General features: G+C 47.3%; 1 protein-coding gene across 1 annotated transcript; it reads right to left on the bottom strand.

Moving 5' to 3' along the window:
• Window positions 1-4,874: 4,874 nt before the first annotated feature.
• On the bottom strand, window positions 4,875-10,769 carry LOC311319724 (fibulin-7; the record flags this gene model as incomplete). Its single annotated transcript, XM_084451327.1, has 7 exons — window positions 4,875-5,235; window positions 5,700-5,835; window positions 6,217-6,354; window positions 6,677-6,910; window positions 7,033-7,203; window positions 7,652-7,844; window positions 10,734-10,769. 7 exons carry the CDS (start codon window positions 10,767-10,769, stop codon window positions 4,875-4,877), a joined length of 1,269 nt encoding a protein of 422 aa, XP_084307453.1.
• Window positions 10,770-17,500: the final 6,731 nt, after the last annotated feature.

Below are 17,500 nucleotides of genomic sequence, written 5' to 3' on the forward strand. Positions count from 1 at the left end.
GCTCGCTCTCCCAGCGTCGATGTGAACGCCGACACGCCCCCCCACACCCCCCCACATCCCCTCCCGACCGAGAGACTGACCATACAAACCCCCCCCCCCCCCGACAGAGTCCGACAGATGACCGCTATTACGGACGCTGCCGCCGAAAACCAACGCTTCCCGCCGCTAGGACCCGTTACCGCTAAACCCAGCCTCCGCGTCGACCGTTCGCTTTTTCCCGCGGTACGTTCGGCGTCCGCCGCCACCGTCTCAACTCTAGACCTCACCTTGACCCCCGGTGTTTGCTCTCCTGACGAAGGGGCGAAGAGGTCATCTTAATCAGGACGCGTCTCGCAAAGCATTATGGGACAGAACATAAGCCTCTGCGCTTTCGAACCCGGGAGGCTTTTCAATGACTTCGGTGCTGCAAGATCGCTGCGTGTGTGTGTATGTGTGCGTGCGTGTGTGTGTGTGTGCGCTTGCTCGCTCGTGTGTGTGTGTGTGTGTGTGTCTGTGTGTGTGTGTGTGTGTGTGTGAGTGCCGGGTGAGAAACCGTGTGTGAATGGGGAGGATTAACGCTGTGTTTCTGTTGGATGTGTGTGTGAATATTCCTGCTCTGGTCCTGGGAGAGCAGGATGCTGATGTGTGTTAGATTCACTGATATGCCGTGGGACTGCCAGCAGTGTTGAAGACTGCCCTCCACTGAGGCGCAACTAACCCCCCCGTGTTCCAGACGACCCCGACGGTGTATCGGTCACACGCTCTCCGTCAGGAGGATGGCGGTGTCACGTAACGGCGGATACACCGGCGCGCCTTCTTCCGCCCGCTCCAGGGCCGTAGGTTCCCCAGGTCAGGCCCTACCGTGGTATCGGGTTAGCGCGGCCGCTAACTGGAGGGGGAGGCGGGGCGAGGCGTCGGCGTCCGAGCGGACGGCCGGAACGCCGGGCTCTTGCGCGGTCGCGAGGCGGGGGGGGCGTCGCAGACGGGACCCCGGGAACGGTCCGCCCCGTCCTCCTCGGTCCAGCCAGGAAGTGGACACGACGCCGGCGACGGCGCAGAAAGACGTCTCGTTTTGAACACTGGCTTCTAACATTTCCAAAGTGTCCCCCGTCTAGTTGTCAAGTAATTCATCTGCAACATAGCAGGTTTCAAACCAAGGGTAGCAGTGCTTGTATTGGAACCGCAGAACAGTTGGGATAAGGGTTGAGTCATTGAATAGAAAAAGAAAGGTAACGGTACGAGATACTGCTTAAAGAGATGTGAACATTTTGTTTGAAAATGATACTGGAACCATTGCACATTTTTTTGTTCTTTTTTTATATCTATAAATATATATATATTGTTTGGTCATAGCCTTATTTATTTGTTTACTAATAGTCAAAGGTTTGAGTCTTTTTGTTGATTTGAATGTTGCTCTTGTTGCCTTCTCTTCGCTGCCTGCTAAGTGTCCCAGGATCCCTAGTGTCGGAGGGAAGTGGCGTCAGGGTCTTGAGTGTTTTGCCATTTGAATTAAGTTACTGAACTCAAAAAAAATACGAGGCAGATTGAGCACACATACTTTTCAGTTTTAAAAGGCCTGACTGAACCATTTCACATGGAATTTGGACGGCGTCCAGATAAGTCTAAACATTTCTTACAGTGATTTTTTTTTCTTTCAATTTGTGTTATTTTCTAGAAAGTGTATGCCATGAAATGTTCTGTTTTACTGTACATGGTTTAAATGGTTGAATTATCATGGCTTTGATCTTCAATAGATATGAGCCCTCCTACTTCCTCGCTTGTAAAAACAGTTCTCATCATTTCTGGCTTGGAAGATGACTTCTGCTGTACTATAGAACGTTGATTCCTCAATGCGTGCCTACTCTTGACAATCCCAGAGGGGTTCCCCATGTACAGTGCATAAGAAAACCTTTCCTACACTTGAAATATGACTCCAAACCCAGTAGAGGTGTGTGTGTGTGTGTGTGTGTGTGTGTGTGTGTGTGTGTGTGTGTGTGTGTGTGTGTGTGTGTGTGTGTGTGTGTGTGTGTGTGTGTGATGACTCCAAACCCAGTAGAGATGTGAGAGAGAGTGAGTGTGTGAGCTGTCCTGGGATAGAGAAAGGCTTCAACACAGATACCCTAGTTTGAGAGAACTCCTGGCTTTTCTACCAGCACACCTCTCCTGTGCTACAAAGACAGCATTGAATATTGTCGAGTCATTCTATATATCTATCTATCTATCAGTACTTAACTGTTCTTTTGTCTGTCAGAATCTTTCATCAAGTCAAACTGAGATACAGAGTAATTACCTTAACGACAACTATAACATGATTAAGATTATGATGAAAAATGTTTTTGTAATTCTATGTTTTATGAAGCAGTTCACAGAGGTAATTTGCTTCTCCATCTCTGATTATGCCATGTACTTGAGATGTAACCTAATAACAGTGCATTTTCCCCTTTGTTTTTTTGTTTATTTTGTTCTGTACAGATGAAATTGGATAATTTGTTAATAGTAAAGTCTGCAGATTTTTACTGCGTGGTCCTGTGTGATTATTCAACATAACCACTACCCCTCCCTCCTGTGTATTTGACTGAGTATGAAAGTAGTAGTTCTTCTCTTCATATATTAATGGTGCAGCAAATGGATGCAGATTGAGTCTTGGCCCGTTTCACACAGCTGAACTGTGAACAGAAGTGGTACACGGTAAACACTGCCCTGCCCACACCGCTCACACTGGCAGCGCCAAGGTCAACACCGCTGAGGGATGCAGCTGCAGACACTGGACCAGTGTGCAGTAGGACCAGCGTGTGAGAACCTCTTCTGCCTGTCTTCTGCTCACCCTCATGTACTTGGGACACTGCTCACCCAGAGTCCCAAGAGCTGTATCTCAACCCTTGCTTGTATTTTTTTTATACTCGCGTGTGCCCACTTTATAAATTCTCTACAACTTGCTTTAATCGCATGAAAATGTTTTTGAGAAGGGCCGAAACCTGCGGTCCAAAACACATGACTGAACTACATTTCCCAGCTCACCCACATTCACGTTCAGCTCTTTTGCCTTGTTTGTGCCACGGGTCCAGCATGGAGCACAGTGGTTTGCTTTGTTTTGAAAGTGATTGAGTGAGCCTCAAAAAAATCTGACCCACTGTTTAGTACGGGATGATATAGGCCCTATATGATCCCACAAAGAGACGCTTTATACGTTTGGCCCAAAATACCCAAACATGTCTTACTCCCTTTACACGTCATACTCCACATTACAGTCATTTAGCTGATGCTTTTATCCAAAGCGACTAACAATAATTGCATTTAACGTAGGAAAAGCCAAAGTACTACTACTTGCCAGGACTCACAAGTGCATCTTCTTTCTAAAACAAGTGACTTAAGAGCATAATCTAGTGCTGAAGTCTAGTGCTCTAGTGCAGTGGGCAGTTCATTCCACCACTGCGGGGCCAGGACAGTGAAGAGCTGTGATCATGTCGATCGACCGCAGGGCCCTCGGAGTGACGGGGCAACCAATCGCCCCGAGGTAGCAGAGCGTAGCAGTCGGGAGGGGGTATAGGGTTTGACCATGGCCTGGAGGTAGGAGGGGGCTGTTCCTTTCATTGCCCTGTAGGCTATAACCAGGGTTTTAAACCGGATGCGAGCTGCTACAGGGAGCCAATGTAGAGAACGGAGAAGGGAAGTTGTGTGGGAGAACTTGGGGTGTGTGAACACCAGGCGAGCAGCAGCTTTCTGGACAAGTTCCAGGGGTTTAATGGCTGATGCCGGGGCCCCAGCAAGGAGGGACTTGCCTGGTCACCAGGCCGCCCAAAATACCCAAACATGTCCTACTCCCAACACACCAGGCCGCCGTACGAGTGTCCGAACAGAAGACCTGTGACATTCTAGATGTCTGCTGTCCGAATCATGTGCGGATGTGTGTGTGCGTACGTGTGTGTGTGTACGTCTGTGGGTTTATGCAACTTATCCTCCAGATTCCTGTCGGAGAGCGGGCCGGATCCTGTGTGTGCCGTCTGACACTAGAGTGAGACATTTTTGCCGTCCTCCTCATTGACCCGTCCTCTGGTCAGCCTATATGAGTGGTGATGAATGGCGCTCCAGCGAGCGCAGTGTGCTCAGGATATCACTCACTGAGAGAGAAACATGCCAATACATCAATATGGGTAAAACACGTTGTTTTTGTCGTTGTTGTTGAAACAGCACCATTCAGCCCCAGCTAGCTACGGCTCTGTCTAATAATTGACATTTGAAGGCATTATGTTGTTGCTGCAGCGGCCAATAGTGGATTATGACTATTCAACCATTTGGTGAAAAAATCAACTTTTAGTACATAAATGTGAGCTTAGTAGTAGTTGGTAGATACATGTTTATTGTGTAGTGGTACCACTCCAGAGAAGATATAATGACTACAAACAGGTAATATACGTTTAGACGTTTACGTTGAACGCCTTACATACAAAAGACGCACTAAAAAGCAATAAATACAGGCAATAAAATACAGTATGTCTTCTGATTCACATGCATGGAATGAGGTTATAGTCTATAAACACACTTACTGTATTCCTTGCTGCTTTAAATAGACTGGAAGCCCTTCATTTACAATTATATAATAAAATAGGATATGTTTAAGGCTAATATTTACAGGGCTGGGTTTGCAAAGTGACCTTATGTGAGAGTATCTGTAGCCCAGAGCAGGTTTACAAAATGGCGGGTTTAAGACATGTCTCCCTTGATGACACCCCAACCACCTACACAGAGGCCTTTAAAATGCAATTCTCCACAACATACCGACAGTGGTTCAATTCTCTCTCTCGTTCTCTCACTCCCTCAACTCCACAGTGCTCTCCTCTTCCTCCTCTCCCTCTCCTCTTCCTCCTCTCCCCCCCCCGCGCGCCCCAGACGGCACCCTAGAACCCGTAGGGGGAGACGAACATGGTGACCTTGGTGAGGTATCTCCCCAGCAGCGCGCGTCTCTCCAGCTCGCTCATCTCTACCTCGGCCTCCAGGGTGGCGGGCCCCTCCACCGGGCTGACCAGCAGCAGTGTGCCCGTCTGCCGGCCCGAGCGCTGGACGCTGAAGTAGCCGCGGCCGCGCCCGCCCGCCAGCCCGAAGCGCAGCGTGTCGCCCAGGATGCGGGCGGCGGAGACGCGGAACAGCACCCGGGGGGCGGACATGTTGGACACCAGGGAGAGGTAGTGGAAGGAGATGGAGTTGGGCGCCTGGGAGCAAGCGGCGTCCCCCACCAGACACGGGTTCCTCTCGCAGCGCCTGCAGGGGGGGCGGGGGGGGAGGGGAGGGGGGAGGAGGGCGAGCGGAGGAGGGACAAGGGTAAGACGTCAGGAGTTGGCGGCTCTGACCCCCTGAAAAAAATTTCAAACGTTTGGAGAAAGAATGGCGTTTTGGTCGTATATAGAGCATTTATACACCCCGAAACAATGGCGGTTGAATGTGTGTGGGGCCGTTGGTGCCCTGTGGAGGGGTGATTTAGGGGAAGGAGGTTACGGGAGTTAAAATTACGGGCGGGAGCCGGGATGTGGTGAGCGCAAAATAACAACTCTTCTCTCCACAGCGAGATTGTTTGTTTAGTTCTGAAGGGAAGGGATGTTTGAGCCAACATGGCCGTCCTCCCTGTGGACACTCCCCCGCACGCTGCTTCGCCGTTTAAACTCCCGCCGCGGCGAAAACACGCCACGGGTCGGGAGTCTGGACGACGTGGCGCGAAGGCGGCTTACATGGGCGAGGTTTTGATGTAGGTGGCGTTCTTGATGCGAGGACACTCCGCCGTGGTGCACTGGAAGCCTCCGTAGGTGTTGAAGCACACCTGGTCCCCGGTGCAGTTGTGCTGTCTGTTCTCACACTCGTCGATGTCTACGCATGGGCAGAGGACAGGCAGAGGACAGGCAGAGGACAGGCAGAGGACAGACAGAGGACAGGCAGAGGACAGACAGAGGACAGACAGAGGACACCCGATTACTAAAAGAGACCCAACGTTCCTCGGTCTGTTTCAGAATATGGAGAGTAGTTCCCATGTCAGGGACATCGACAATAGGAGTTTCAGTTCCGTACAGACTGATACAAATTGATGAATTTAATTTGATAATACTTGATGATACAAATCAAATTTTTATTTTTTATTTTATTTGTATCATAAATTTGTATCATATCAAAAACATATTTTTTGATTTTAAAAACTATAAAAAAAAAAACAGTTCCCTTCACATGGCTATAACGGGGAGGGGTTCATCTGACCTGTGCAGCTGCGGTTGTCTCTGGTCAGGTCGTATCCGGCTGGACACACACAGTAGAAGCTCCCGGGGGTGTTGACACAGGTGTACATACACAGACGGCCTGGCTGACCCAGCGGGAACAGCTCGCACTCCTCGATGTCTGCGGAAAAAAACACACAACAGTCCGCAGGCGCGGCGTTCTGTAGCACTGCTCTGGACTACAGCATAACAGAGGTGCATGTGAGTGTGTTAGGCAGTAGTCTCCGACTCTCTCTCCCTTTCTGATCTCTCTATTTGATTACTTTGTTGCTAAAAATGTTGTTTCTAACCCTGACCCCAGATTATAATCGCTTAATGATTCTACATGTTATTTCAGGTGAAGTGTACCGTGTAACGTAGTGGGCTTCCGTCGCTGTGGACGCGAAGCGAGTTTGTGTGTGTGTGTGTGTGTGTGTGTGTGTGTGCTTGGCTGAGCGACCCACCTGTGCAGACGCTGTTGTCGCGGCCCGATATGGTGAAGCCCACTTCGCAGGTGCAGTGGGTGGAGCCTTGAAACTGGGTGCAGCGCGACGGGCGCACCAAGGCCGAGAGGGGCGGGGCTTTGGGGGAAGAGGGGGAGGGGGGGGTGGAGGACGGCGGCGACGTGCCGGGGGAGGAAGTAGAGGCGGGGGGGGCGGACAGGTGGTGCCGGACCCCGGGACTGCTGCCGTTCAACACTGGGGAGAAGCCGAGAGGCACAACAACGCTGAACTCAAAAGATACTATTTCTGATTTGAACGAGGCAGAACCAACCGTCTCTTCTACGACGGCGTGTAACGGACTCGGGGCTTGGACTCACGCCGGCACGCGGGCTGCTGTCCGCTCCAGCGGAGCGACTCCAGACACACCCTGGTCTGAGGGCCCAGGAGCTCGTAGCCCACCTTGCACACGAAGTGCACCTCGTGTCCCATCGCAAACACCCTCCCCAACCTCCGGCCATTGGCCAGGCTGTCCGGCTTGGGACAGGTGGCTGGAGAGAGAGAGAGAGAGAGAGAGAGAGAGAGAGACTATCACTATGACACCAGTCTCCTATTTCTGTGAACTGTGAAGGGAAGATAGGCCAAAATGAAGAGAGAGAGAGAGAGGCCAAAATGAAGAGAGAGAGAGAGAGAGAGAGAGAGAGAGAGAGAGAAAGAGAGAGAGAGAGAGAGAGGGAGAAAGAGAGAGAGAGAGAGGAGAGTAAAACTGCAACAGACAGTAAGACAAGATTGTCTGTGAGCATTGCACAAGTTACAGTAGCCTACAGTGACTGTACCGGTAATAGGTTGCAGATGTTGACAACAAATATGTCAAAATCCTTTCAGTGAGGTCAGATGGGATCAGGCTCGCAACCTCCCTACAGATGCTACAGCGAACGAACACGACTTTTCAATTAAGAAGGGCGAGCGCACTCTATCTAAAAACAGACTCTCTCTCACCGTTTCTGGGAGCTCTGGCGGTTGCGGTGGTGGTGGTAACGGCGCTGGCGGCGGTTCTGACGGTGACGTTCTTCAGGGTGCTCAGCTTCTTCCTGAGGGAGCGCAGGCTCTGCTGGTACGAGGCCTCGTGAGCCGCCAGCAGCTTCTCCACCTGGCGCAGAGAGCTCTGCAGCTCCTGATTGGACGGACACTCCTGTGGCGGGAAAAGGTTGAAGCCGCGTGACGTTTGAATGTTTTTTGTGCGTTGGCTGTAAGCTGACCAGCCGACGCACCATGAAGAGGGAATGCCTAATTTGTCGCTCACTCCCTTTCTCCGCCAGTTGTTGACCTGCAGTTCTATGTTGCTACCACAAGAGGCAGTGGTCCCAGAACATCAAAACAAAAAGACTCCACAGATTTTCCAGGTCAGCGGTGGCCGAGTGGCAATACATCCATGCCGAGTGGATAGTGCTCTGCCTAGTACCGCAAAGATTGTGAGGAAGACTAGTATTTTATATACCATCAAGATGTCTGGCCGTTGCGTCTACGGGTGTACAAATCGGCGCTCTAGTGGCAAACTTTATTCGTTTCAAGAGGAAACCGGCCTTTTCAGAACTGGAGTTGCCTGTGGCTACAAGACATGCGGTGCCCATTTTTTATCGGGTAAGTTATTTTGACTACCTGGTTTCACTGGGATGTCTGATTGAAATGTAGAGTAACATCTGAAGTAAACAGTAACCCATAACCTGGCTGCACGCTTAGCTAAAGCTAAGTTCAGGAAATGAAGCATAATTATAGCTAGCTAATGTTAGCTAGTGCTAGCTAACGCGCTAACTAGTGTTAGCTAGCTAACTCAAGGCCTGGGGAGTCGGAGATGGCTCACGGCTAAGAAAACCTAATGAAATGGTGAGTCCTGCTTTGCAGCTTTATGCATTTCAGATTGATCATTTTGGCAATGTGTGTGAATTTTCTGCTATGTGAGAGATAAGGACCTGTTGCATGTCGTTGACAAAAGCTTCCCCTTATTATGGTGTCAGAATGATGGCTTATGAATGCGATACAGTAGCCCAGAGATGGTTAGCACTGACAGGGGAGCATTGGGAGTAATAACAATGTCAGAGAAGACCCTGTGCAAGACTCCACGGTACGCTAATGCATTATAGACAGACAGTCATCATTACAATAGGAGTTGGACACAATTTTTGTATGGGATGTGATGCACCAGTCGCTCTACGCCTACATGTGGTTTATTTTCGGTGATTGGCACAGCTTTAGGTGGTGATGGAGGAATGAGCTTAATGTATTGATGCTTTTTTGTGCATGGCAGTAAGCCAGCGCACCTAGTATAGCGTTCGTCCAGTTATCACTCCCTCCCTCCCTCCCTCCCAACGTTACTGTGGACAATGGTGGCCTGCATTTCTCTGTTGGCACCACAAGAAGCAATAGTCCCAGCACACCAAAATCAAGGACACCAAAATCAACCCGTCGATCTCCACTGCACAAGTAGAGTAGTGGTGAGAGCATTGGACTCCTACCCTGGAGACAGGTTGAAGACCCGGTGGGGATGACTTTATGGGACTATACCCCAAACCTCCACATGTTCATCCTTTCACTCCAACCTTTACCCCTTGCCTAATAGATCAGATCCTGTCCCAACCCTAACCCATATTCTAACCCCAACCCACACTAGGGACTGGAAGAAGGACACCAAAACCCACCCGCCGATCTCCACTGCACAAGTAGAGTAGTGGTGAGAGCATTGGACTCCCACCCAGGAGACCGGGGTTCCCGGTGGGGATGACTTTATGTTATCATCAGTGTAACTGCTTTAGCCACTGACCGCTACCATTAATGTTATGGAAGCTGCTGCTAGTTGTTGTGAGCCCATGAGCTAACTGGCTATATCCCGCTCTCATTGTGCTGGATTAGCATTGGAAGCATTGGAACTGATGTGTCCAGGTGACAAGACCCATCTTTATTTATCAGACATTACCGTCCTACCGGTCCCGCACAGAAACAAGCCAGCCAACGCACATAAGCCAGGCTGGACCTGGCCTGGTTAGTTAACCCGATCCCCCCCCCACCCCCCCTCTGGAGGTAGAAAAAGATCTCCTGAGTGAGTGGAAAGTAAAATCAGGTCAGACATACCGCATAGCTGAATGTCTGACCTGAGCTCTCTTTGCACTGAGATCATGCTTGATGCTACAGAATACCCAGTGAGCAATTAGACGTTGATTAGACTGCACAATTATACAGTACTTACATGACTTATGGTCATTTTTCCTCTGTTCTCTCCCTCTCTCATTCCCTCTTTACTCAATTTATACTCAACAAGATGTGTGAGCAAATTGATGAAGTTTAAAAGCCATCATTGATTGAATCAACTGGACTCATAAATGGAATGCCAATATAAATCAAGATATAGAAATAAGCAAGTTATAGTATAGTACTGGACAGAATTCATGGCTCACACATTTTTGTCATTTTTGGTATTCTTTTCAAAGGTGTAATTTTCAGCTCAGGCTGACTGATGAAAATATCTAGTAAGATATCACCACATAACTCTCAGTTCACAAACAGATAGAAGGGGGTGAAACACGATTACAAGGTGTCACGTCTATTCATAGAGACGAGGTTTGAAGATTCGTAGCCGCTTGTGAAATTTTGTCCTCCATTTACTGAAGTACCACCTGTGTGAAAATTGGCTGAGGGCCTGGAATTAGTCAAGACAGAAAAGATGACCTCTTCTACGCTGAGCAGAAACAAGCCCAGGTGTTTGCATAATGCCTTATACCTTTAGCCAAAGAAATTGCACAAGGTCACCTATCCTAGCTAGCCAAAGTATTTAAACAGACAATTAAGGTGTTATGTGATTAAAAAACAACTTCAAACTTAATCCAGTTTGAGATTTTCTTCTTTCCCATCACATTTGTACAAACATGATGACACAATGTTTGATTAATTCCTATTGCAAATAGGCCTAACTTATTTTATTTAATGCACGATATGTATTAGCAAAATGGGATATATAACGGTAAACTATTATATAGTTAAAGCATCTTTGATGGTCAGTAGATAGAAATGTCCGCGGTAGCCTACTCACCTGCCCGGAGGTGTAGATGTGATGGAAACCAAACATCACCATAACAACACAAATCTGATTCATTCTGCTAAGCAATCCGTGGTCTACCACCCCGACCTTTCTGGACTCCTGAACTTCGTCAGTTTGCAATTTGCAAAAAGAATATAATACGCACGGAATAAAGTTGGAGAACGCAAAAGTAGCCGACTGCAAATAAGAAATGTGGTTCTTTGGTAAGAAGAAGGAATCATTCAACCCCAAGTCCAACCTCAACTGCTACTGTAAAGCTGAAACATCTTCTCGACCTTTTTTCGAGAGCAGCTGCCAAATGTCTCCTTAAGCTCTGCCTCCCAGTTCGACTATTTATTTCGGAGCCAAGACGAAGAGTTTAGCAAAGTGGGTCGTACGCCCAGCGGTGGAACCACGGCTTTGAATTTTGATAACCAGTCATACAAGACTCTCAAAATAGACAGCTAGATTATAAGGGTAAATTGACAGTTTATTTAGTTGAACTTCAACTAGGCCTAGTCTTTTAATTATTTTCTATACGCTACAGCCTTTTCGGAATTGCTATAGCCTAATTGGAGAAACTGCTTCTTCGACAGAAATTAACTTTAAGAAAAAGAAAAAACTCGTTCACTCATTTATGAATAGCGGATGCATTCCAGTGCATGTGATTTGCACAATAACATGGTGATTTGACCCTAGTCGTTGGTGCAATGTGACCGATGTCCACAAGGTGATGCCTTTGTCTCACCAGCGTGCAGTATCACGAGGGACTCTTATCTGGGCAATGGTAGGCCTGTTGATCTATACCAAATGGATAATGTAGGAATTAATGTGTAGGCTAATATACTGTAGCATTTACAGGTAGACTACCCATATTTTGATAGTGCCTTTTAATAAGCAGGCTAGCACCTTGCATGGCAACTGCCACCATTAATGTGTGTGCGTGTGTGCAGTGGCGTAGCCAGGAATTATTGTGTGGGTGGGCCTGGAGAAATGTAGGTGGGCCAGGGGGAGACTCATTAAGCGTGGGGTCTGAGCTGAAACTTCATTCATTATTTTATTTATTTTTTAATGCACTAATTAATCATAAGCATAAGCATAAGCTAGCAGTGAAAACAAAAACATCGGCACGGTGGCCTCAGAATGTGTTTAAAACTGACATCCACATGACTGGCTCGGCGGCCACAGAATACACAGGCTCGGCGGCCTCAGGTTTATCCTTGACATCCACATGACTGGAACGGTGGCCAGAGCACTTGTAATCTAAAGGCATGATCGAGCAGACAACAGCTGTGTGTCAAATCCAAATAACACCCAAATAAAAAGTAAAAAATATAAACACTTATAGTATATTGACGCACCAAATAGCTAGGCTTCATTACAATTACAAATTAGTGAAATGTGAATTAGCCTGCCTTTTTGATGATCACAGCAGGAGACGACGGGGCTTGGTATTGAACACTGAGATGATCTCGTCATGCTGCAAAGACTCTGCCAGTTCCCTTTCAAATGACAGGAGCGATAAACTATTCAGACGGCCAGTCACCATCGATGCTCTGTTGTCTGTCTTGATTCGATTGACTGTAGAAAATAGTCTCTCCACAGAGCAACTGGTCATCGGTAGAGTAATAAGTGCCCTCAGCAGACAATTCATATTTGGAAATATGTCACTTGGGCAGGTGTCGACAACTTCCATGAGTGATGGAAAGAGCCTGCCATCTTTCTCCTTTCTCTTTAGCTGCTTTACAAAAACAGTGTGTTCTGCAGCCTCCACTGTTATTCCAAAGTGGGCACTGGGTGACTATTGCTGCCAACTCGCCAAATGTCTCGGAACTGGGCATGCAGGCCGCTGCGGCTTTCATCAGCCCATATGAGTCTGCTTGGAAACGAGTGTCTAGCTCCATTATCTGCCTGTCCAAGATGTCATTATATAATCTTCTCAAATCAGAGTTGTCCCTCACAGCGGTCGCTTTGCCCATTGTCGATTCCACATGAGAGTCACCCAACCTGGCTGGCATCTTCCTCTTTCGGGAGGCAGTGACGTCCCAGTTCATAATGTCATATTTCAACATCAAATCATCCGTCAGTTTCATTACTTTGTCCAAGTCATTTTTGGAATTATCCCTGCATGCAGTGAAGCTCTCCTTAAGTCCCTCGATTAGATGTATGCAATCTGTTATAGATAAAGTGGCGGATTGCAGGCCCTTGGTGGCGAAGTCACTCATTTCAAACAACATATTAAATGTTACAAGAAGAAATACAAATTTCTTGTTCTGGATTTGTTGTAAGAGAGAGTCAGCCTCGATTTTCGTCTGACCAGTGCTCTCAGAAAATTCGGCTAGTTTGTTTCGCCATTTTGCTATTAGCCATTTCGCAGTCAACTTGGTAGCCTACAGTACAGTTGCGCTAGCTAGCCTACTGGCTGAGAAGGAGCGCGGGAGCAGTCAGGAACGTCAAAATCGCTGCGACGCGCTGATTGGCTGTGGGTGGGCCAGACGTGCATGTGGGTGGGCCCAGGCCCACCCAGGCCCACCCACAGCTACGCGGCTGCGTGTGTGTATGTGTGTGTGTGTGAATGCGTGTTTGAATGGGTGAGTGAGAGGCCATTGTAAAGCGCTTTAGATAAAAAGTGCAGTCCATTTACCATTTGGTCTCCTATAATTGTTTGAAGAATACCTGTTTTTATATTATTAGGCAAAGCACCATAGGCCCATAAAAGGTGAGTGAGGCTGATCAATCGAGCACAGGTGACCTGCTAATTTTGGATAGATTGTATGTGCTATCGAGTCTGTTTCAAGGCCATGTCAAAGTTTGTTAACTGCTTTTTAAGCATGCATATCCATGCAAAACCACATTGTGTGTGTTTGTGTTTATTTTTGTGCAAAATGCATGTGTATGCATACATGCACCTGCGTGTGTGTGTGAGCAGACACACACACACACACACATTTCCGCCCCCTCTACGTAGAATGAAAACCTGTAAGCTTGCATAAAACCAGGGGATTTACAGAGGACATGATTGGAAGGGAGGACAATGACGATGGGATTAACTGTCAGGCTAACGAAAGCAATATTTTCACAGTTTGACTTAGACGCAGCATTGTGTGGCAAACCAGAATGCAATTCCTCTGCCGCTGGCAATTGGAGGATGAGACGACAATAGCAATCCTCTCTGGAAATTTCTGTCTCTTAATGACTTTTACTTCAGGCCAGAGAAAAGAAGCCACAACCACTTACAGCACATGAATGATGAGGTTGAGGGAGAGGCAGGGGCCTCGTTACATCGGCTGTATAGACCAAGCCCACACTGGTTAAGTCCTCTATCAACAGTATACTTTTATCAAGACCCTGCATACACATGCAGTTAATGGTTAATGGCTACCCACACAATACAGCAATCCTCACGCGCGCGCACGCACGTACACACACGCACGTTCCTCTGCACACACACATCATTAGGCCACTCACACACTCTCTCTTGACACACTGATCGACACTAGCAATCTAAAAACATTGCCTTTAGATCTGTTGTCCTCACTAGATTCTCTCTCTCTCTCTCTCTCTCTCTCTCTCTCTCTCTCTCTCTCTCTCTTCATTTTGGCCTATCTTCCCTTCACAGTTCACAGAAATAGGAGACTGGTGTCATAGTGATAGCGAGTGTTAAAGAAATGCCGGGGGAGGGGTCATATGACACTGTGCTGTGTGGTATCTGAGTCCGGGGGCTGGGGAGGTAATGAGCGGAGGGGATGACAGAATCATCCTGGAGTTCAGTGATCCTCAAAAGTGCCGCAGGCCAAAACCGGTTCCCGCCGGTTCCTCGGTTCGTTTGAGAGCGATGATGCCGTTTCCCTTTCTTGTATCACGGTTTGTGAGGTGCTTTTGGTGTGAGATTCCTCTGTTTTTGGGTTCTTTTTGGGTTAAATAGGCTAAACAAATTGGTGGGTATTTCCGGGATGCCTGGAGTGACATCTTATCACATCTGGCAGATAGAAGTTTTCTCTGTGTCTCAGTTTACGCCCGACGCTGCGCCTCTGTGGCGTCCCACAGGGTTCTGTTCTGGGACCAGTGTTGTTCTCTCTTTATATGCTCCCTCTTGGTCAGATTATTAGCCGTTTTAAAGGCATTTCTTATCATTTGTATGCAGATGACATCCAAATGTACTGTTTTCAACCAGAGGAGAGCAACACATAGACTATAATTAATGAATGCCTGAATGCCAACAAGAGCTGGATGGCTGACAACTTCCTGCAAATAAATGCAGATAAGACAGAAGCACTTGCTCCTGATCACTTAATTCCAAATGTCAGGCGTATTGGGCCATTGAGCTGGTATGTTAAACCTAAATTACAAAATGTATGTGTCATTTTCGACAAATCCCTCTCTTTTAATCCGAATCAGCCTCAGCCTTGTTTTTTCCAGCTAAGAAACATGTTAGGAACTGTTGTGTCCAAGGCTTAAACGGAGATGATTATTCATGCTTTTATTTCCTGCCGATTAGACTATTGTAATGCTCTTTTTACTTGTCTGAACTCAACTGCTCTGGATCAAACTGTCCAAAATGCAGCAGTACAGCTTTTAACCAGAACCAACAAGAGATCACACACTACACCGATTTATCCTCCCTGCATAGGGTGCCAATTAAGTACCGGACCCATTTTAAAATTGCTAACTTTTAGAGCCCTGCAAGGTCAAACATCCAATTACATGGCTGATTTTCTTCTCGCTGACACAACCAGCCGAGCTCTTAGATAGATAGAAGCCTTTATACAGACAGGAAACAACATACTGAGGCCAGGTCTCTTTTACAGATGTGCCCTGCTTACAAAAATATACAAGAACAGTGAACAGTGTACAAACGTACAAACAACAGTAATACAGTACCAGAACACAAAAAAATACAAAAGTAGTGACAACGTACAGGGATACAGAGTAGAATAATTATTAAAGTACAGTAAGGATGACTAGCATTAGCGACATTTACAAACTACAGTCCCATAGGTATCAGTTAATAATTCTTGAAATGTTTGCAGGGGAATAGGTTATGGGAGCTTTTTTTGTTTCTGAAAGAATGTCCAGAGGTTAGGTCTCGCAGTGTAAATAGCAGCATTTAATGCTAGTGGTACATGTGAGCTAGTGGGATAGTTTGACACATGAAATGAGAGCAGGCTGGACAGGCCCAGAGGTGATTTGGCAATGAGGGCTCTACGTAAATAAGACTCTATAATGTAATCTCCTGAGCTCAAGCGAGGACCACTCCAATTTTTGGTAGAACATGCAATGATGAGTTTTAAAGCGTGTGATGAATCTTAAGGCACTGTGATTGAGAGGGTCAAGGGCCTTTCAATGTGAGAAGCTCTCGCTGCAGCAAAAACTTCTGGTGAAAAAACATGATATTTGTGGATGCCAATGGGAACACCCACCACTATCCACTCATGGAGCTATTATGGTATCCACCAGCGTGGCATCGCCACCCTGATCACGTGACTTCACAGGCTGTTTCTCTATGTGGAGAGAGATCATGTGATTAGGGTCACGAAGCCAGGCTAGTCGATATCAGTGGATATGTGCTATTTAAAAGCCAAAATTTCTATTAATTAATACAGCTTGTGTTCTTTTTGATAGGTAATCCTGAAACCAGTTGCATGCATTTGCATCTAAACCTATTTTGGACAGTCTCTTTAGTAAGATAGTGATCAACTATATCAAGGAAAGGCAAGTTTATTTGTATAGCACATTTCAACAACAAGGCAATTCAGAGTGCTTTACATGAGACATTAAAAGCATCAAGACAAAGTGCAACACATAAAAGGTCATATATCAAAGGCTTTAGAGAGGTCAATGAACAGTGCTGCACATTTCTGTTTATTATCAGTGCCTGAGACACTGTTGTTTAGTACTAGTGTGGCAGCTGATGAGGCGCTATGTTCTGGTCCGAAACGTAGATCTTCCCAATAATAACTCCTGGTTGTCCCTCGAACCCGTTTAAAAAGACAAGACTGAGCTGCTGTTCCTCCCGGGGAAGGGCGGCCCGCACCGGGACCTGGCCATCACCATTGAAGACACAGACTCGGACTGCGAGGAATCTGGGTGTGACCCTGGATGACCAACTGTCGTTTTCCGCACATGTCTCATCAGTCACACGCTCCTGCAGATTCATGCTCTATAACATCAGGAGGATTCTCCCTTTCCTCTCTGATGAAACGGTGCAGGTGCTCATCCAGGCCCTGGTCATCTCCCGCCTGGACTACTGCAACTCCCTCCTTGCTGGGGCCCCGGCATCAGCCATTAAACCTCTGGAACTTGTCCAGAAAGCTGCTGCGCACCTGGTGTTCAACCTCCCCAAGTTCTCCCACACAACTTCCCTCCTCCGTTCCCTGTTATTATGCCTGCTATTCTTGCACTTTGCCTTCAGCACTAGATCATGCTCTTAGTCACTTGTTTTAGAAAGAAGATGCACTTGTGAGTTCTGGCAAGTACAGTAGTAGTACTTTGGCTTTTCCTACGTTAAATGCAATTATTGTTAGTCGCTTTGGATAAAAGCGTCTGCTAAATGACTGTAATGTAATGTAATGTAAAACCTGTGACTGCCTTTCAAGTCATGGCCCCATGACTTGATGTGGAACGCCCTATCACTGGCCTATCACTAGCCTATCACTGGCCTATCACTGCCCTATCACTGGCCTATCACTGCCCTATCACTGGCCTATCACTGCCCTATCACTGCCCTATCACTTCTCTATCACTGCCCTATCACTGGCCTATCACTGCCCTATCACTGC

This window comes from Borostomias antarcticus (genome assembly GCF_949987555.1).
Source record: "Borostomias antarcticus genome assembly, chromosome: 16".
Taxonomy (NCBI): domain Eukaryota; kingdom Metazoa; phylum Chordata; class Actinopteri; order Stomiiformes; family Stomiidae; genus Borostomias; species Borostomias antarcticus.